This window comes from Humulus lupulus, chromosome 3 (assembly GCF_963169125.1).
Source record: "Humulus lupulus chromosome 3, drHumLupu1.1, whole genome shotgun sequence".
Taxonomy (NCBI): Eukaryota; Viridiplantae; Streptophyta; class Magnoliopsida; order Rosales; family Cannabaceae; genus Humulus; species Humulus lupulus.
In genome coordinates this window covers 261,762,646-261,767,113 of record NC_084795.1, presented here as the reverse complement: position 1 = coordinate 261,767,113, position 4,468 = coordinate 261,762,646, and the positions used below count along the sequence as shown (strand labels likewise).

At 32.4% G+C, this 4,468-nt stretch overlaps 1 protein-coding gene across 1 annotated transcript; it reads right to left on the bottom strand.

The window, feature by feature from the left end:
- Positions 1–1,050: 1,050 nt before the first annotated feature.
- LOC133823887 (protein ORANGE-LIKE, chloroplastic) lies at positions 1,051–3,637 on the bottom strand. Its single transcript, XM_062256741.1, has 8 exons — positions 3,366–3,637; positions 3,015–3,132; positions 2,808–2,927; positions 2,416–2,502; positions 2,248–2,324; positions 1,984–2,111; positions 1,587–1,723; positions 1,051–1,448 (listed from the first exon to the last, which is right to left on the bottom strand). Exons 1-8 carry the CDS (start codon positions 3,521–3,523, stop codon positions 1,371–1,373), a joined length of 903 nt encoding a protein of 300 aa, XP_062112725.1. The 5' UTR covers positions 3,524–3,637; the 3' UTR covers positions 1,051–1,370.
- Between the last annotated feature and the right edge of the window lie 831 nt (positions 3,638–4,468).

Sequence of the window (4,468 nt, the reverse complement as noted above, 5' to 3'; positions counted from 1 at the left end):
GTATATACACATCTCAAACGTTTAGATATTGAAAAAATACAAAAAAAAAAAAATCACCCCAAATGGATACCCAAGTAAAAAATTACGTATATTGTAATAATTGCATCGAGCACCATCGAGCAACATCTATTTTTTCATGAAAATCTTGATTTTAAAGGCCCATCAAGCTGGCATCGAGCACCATCGAACCACGTCGATTTTCTGCAAATTTCAAAGTTTCAGATCTGAAAAATATCGCAAAAAAACCCAAAAATCATGTCTAGATCTGTGCGAAATGCAGTATTTTAATATCTTAAGTGATGAATACTTATCATTACATTGAGTTCTCTTATATTTTATCTTATATTTAATATCTTATATTTTTTTTCTAGAGAAAGAGTTGAGGGAAGTGAATGAGAAAAATTATGGGAGAGATATTTTGGGTATAGTCAAAAGATTTGACATTTTTTTGAAATGATTAGAAATCTAAAATTTTGCATAAAAAATCAAAATTTTCTAATTTAAATTATTAATATATTGTAATAAATGTGAGGTTATTTATAATGCTTACATCTCACAAATTATAAGTCTACTCCTATGCTTCAAAATTGAAGTTCATTTATAATGGGGAACTTGAATTCTAATTTCACATAGAAAACTTCATTTTGTAATCCAGTTTTCCCATAGTAAAAGTATTAGACGTAGGTTCGAGAGTATCTCTAATTGATAGTTTCACAGATTAACAAGTACATGGTGATAAGCCCAAATAAAATAACTCGCAAATTGTTTAAACAACATCCAAATCATTTTTTTTTCTTTAAATCAAAACCTTATTTTGATAGATGAGAAAAAGTGAGGAAAGAACTGGTTGGAGAGAAAAAGATAAGAAGAAAAAAAAAAAGAGCAAGTCCTAGTAACTTTTCTCACAAAAGTGAAGAGATACTTTTATAATATGCATTTAAGTAAAATTACTTATTTATCCTTCTGTTTAATTCAAAATAACTGATACAAAATTATAATTTCACTTTTATCTCTATTTTCTTTTCACCATATATACCAAACAACATAAGAAACATGAATCCCTTTCTATCTCCTTTATTTTCTATCTTTCATTATTTCTCTTTCCATATCACAAGGAAAGAAAAACAATATATTCCATGTAACAAAATCATTATATAGTACTAAAAAAAATACATTGATTTGATTTCTATACTAAAAAAGCGCTTTTTACTTTTCTGGTTTTACATCCAAGATCCAATGTTCTTTGTCTGTTTGGAGTGAGAAGGGCAGTAGGGCACATAAAAATGTACATTGATAGAGCTACTACATCAACAAAAAGAGAAAAGTTACACTTTAAAGAAGAGCTCACAGTGCAAAGTAATTGGGCTTGTTTAGTCAAAAGGGTCTATCCGGGGGTCATGTTCACTTGCCATTACCATTCCAGTGCACAGGCAGGTAGGGCACATAACCTACATATATCAATAAACAAGATGATAAATCACTAATTAAACTACTTATTGCAGTAAAGGTCTATTAGTTTGAGGACAACAGAAAGAACTCTGATTTAGAGTTACAGCCAAATATTTAAAATGGTTGGTATATTGTACCTTTCCTGCACCAGAGCAATTTAGACACCTTTGAGTTGCCGGCACTCTCAGAGGGCGGTCAGATATGTTAGATATCAATATGGGGTCAACTTTCAAGCACACACCACTTGCTGAACATCTAGCACAGGCCAAGTATCCTGTACATGCATGATTATGCAAAACTTCAATAAGAATAATGAAGAAAAGGAAAGACGCAGATAAAATAGTTCTTAAGCTTTTCAAAATTGTATGATGTATCATGACCCCTTCTAACATGTTGATGGACTTGATTTAAAGTAATCGAAAAGAAAAAGCCTGTAAAAATCACCATGCAATTCACAGAAACACAGAAGAGAAAATTGCAACCTAACAATGGTTATTGACATAAGCACAAGCTAGGAAGCAAGGTAATACATACCAGTTCCATGGCAATATTTGCATCTTTTCTTCTCTTGTTGTTCAACATTGTTGGCTTCGATTAACATCAGGGCTGAAATGACACCCACAGCCCCACCTGAAAAGGATGCTACAATTGGATCGACCTGACTGAATTGAGTGAGCAAGAAGAGTAATTTAGGATGCTAGCCAAGCAAATAAAAGTTGAAAAGTAGAAACAAAAGTTCTGATTGTTTCAGATTTTATTTTTGGAAATGAAAGGGGAAAAAAAGGATGAGTAAAATACCTCAATTGCATAGGCAAGTGCATACTGCGAATGAAATCTTCATATGAGGTGCCTCCTAAACCTAGTTTTAGTTCTAACTGCCAAGAAAAATCCCATTTCAGGAAATACTACACCATTCGAAAGACTGAAAAATCTTTTAATTATGGTTAAACTAGTTTAAGAACTTACAGTTGGTGCAATAAGTCCTCCAAACACAATTATACCAGATACAAACGATAAACTGGTCAAGTAAAGCTGCTTCAATGTCTTTGGTGTCTACAAAATCATATACAAGGCTAGTCAAAAATCAGAAAGAGTTCCATTCCTTACATTCTTTCTTTTCCTTTTCTTTTTCCAAAAAAAAAATTATAATTAATGCATATGCAAGTCCATAGTCAAGCAGCACATAGACAGAAAAATTAAAAACAACTCGAACATAAGACTAAACTGATAAAAATATAGAAGAAAAATAAACTAAGCCTCTTCTCAGGAAAAAATCAGTTCCCAAATCATCAATAAGGTATACAATTTCCCAATTCAAGCTTATCATTAAGCAAAATAAGCCAATTCCAGTAACTCACCACATAAGGGAGAAAAGGAATAGATGAAGGAATATCAGGCATCTCATATGCCTCTTCAATGTCGTCCTCATCAACTTCATTGATGATCTTAATGCGCTGCTGTACTCTTAATCTCCTCACCTAATCAATTAACACAAATTACCAAAATTAAGTAAACAATGCTACAATTCTATTGAAGTTGTAAAAATGTATTGGATATATGCTGACCTCTTCCATAAGAAGAAAAATTTTGTTCCGCCTGCTCTTAATATTTTCCTGGATTTCCTGTAGTTGCATTTGAACAAAGTCCTGAACAGTCTCTGGTCCTTCTATGATGCAGAAATTACTGAAAGTAATAATGAAAAAAAAACCCATTGCAACACCAAAAAAACGAATCCCAACACAAAATTCTTTACGATGAGGCTTATCTAATATTTTCAATAACTTTCTCGGACACCAAACAGCTTAGGGAGAGAAATTTTTGCAAGCGAAAAAACAACAGCCAAAACCCAAATGACCCGGATAATAATCATATGTACATTTACTTTCAGGAGAACCAAACAGAGTTAGAAATAGAACCTGGAGAAGTTATCGCCAAGATTATCGTCCTTGGAAGAGGAACATATAACTCGAGAGCGCGGAAACGTTAAAGACAGAGGTCTTGGGTGCCCAGGTTGGGTTCTGAATTTGGTGCAATTTGGAGGGAAAGAGGGCGAGTAGAGAGAGAAAGCAGCCATTGTTAGCTTCTTCGTTATCTTTCCTATCCTCTACTCATCATCAAAAGAGAGAGAGAGAGAGAGAGGTTTTTGGTTTTAGATCGTGGAATCTGAGGTAGACATTCTGGGAGCATCTTATGAATTTTTTACTTTAATAAATAAAGACAGAGAAGGATGAGACTAGTGGGTAACTGCCACGTGTTACGCTCTTCATATGCCAACTGTTTTCTTGTTAGGTAACGCTGAATTCTATGTCAGTGTTCGGATTATGATATTTATTTAATTAAATGTAAAATTTGTTATGATTAACTGTGTGGGCTTCGACATATGTCACGCATCATATAGATTGAAGAAATCTTGGCAGTGATTTTACGAGTAGGGGAGATGTAATAATAATAATAATAATAATAATGGAATTCAAGGTCTTTTTCTAAATATACTAGGTTAAAATAATAAGCTCAAACGAATAGACTAGCACCGTGTGTAGGATAGTGATATGAAAAACCAAACCAACAATTAGGGTATACCAGAACTTTTTCAGAATTGTGATGTTCTATTTTACATTTTATTTATTATATAAAAAAATAGAAAACATATTAGTCTTGCAATTTTATCTCTAAAATTTTAATTTTTAATAATTAAGTATTCAAATTTCAAGTTTCTAGCTTTTTATTCAAACAAAAAGTTTATTTTCTATTTAACGAAAATATATATATTCACCATCAAGTAACATCTTATGAAATATAAAGATGTTCCAATGACTCAATTTTTGCATTGGGGTGGTATTCCCATGATTTGAGGTCTAATAATTCTCTAAGTAGTCAATAGCCCTGTTCGTAACCATCTCATTCGCCATGAATTTCTCCTCATGCACAACTCTATTTCTCTTATACCACACCTTCCAAGAAATAATGATACAAGAATGTTTCAATAATACAACTTCGAAAGTATTCATTTAACTCAAAG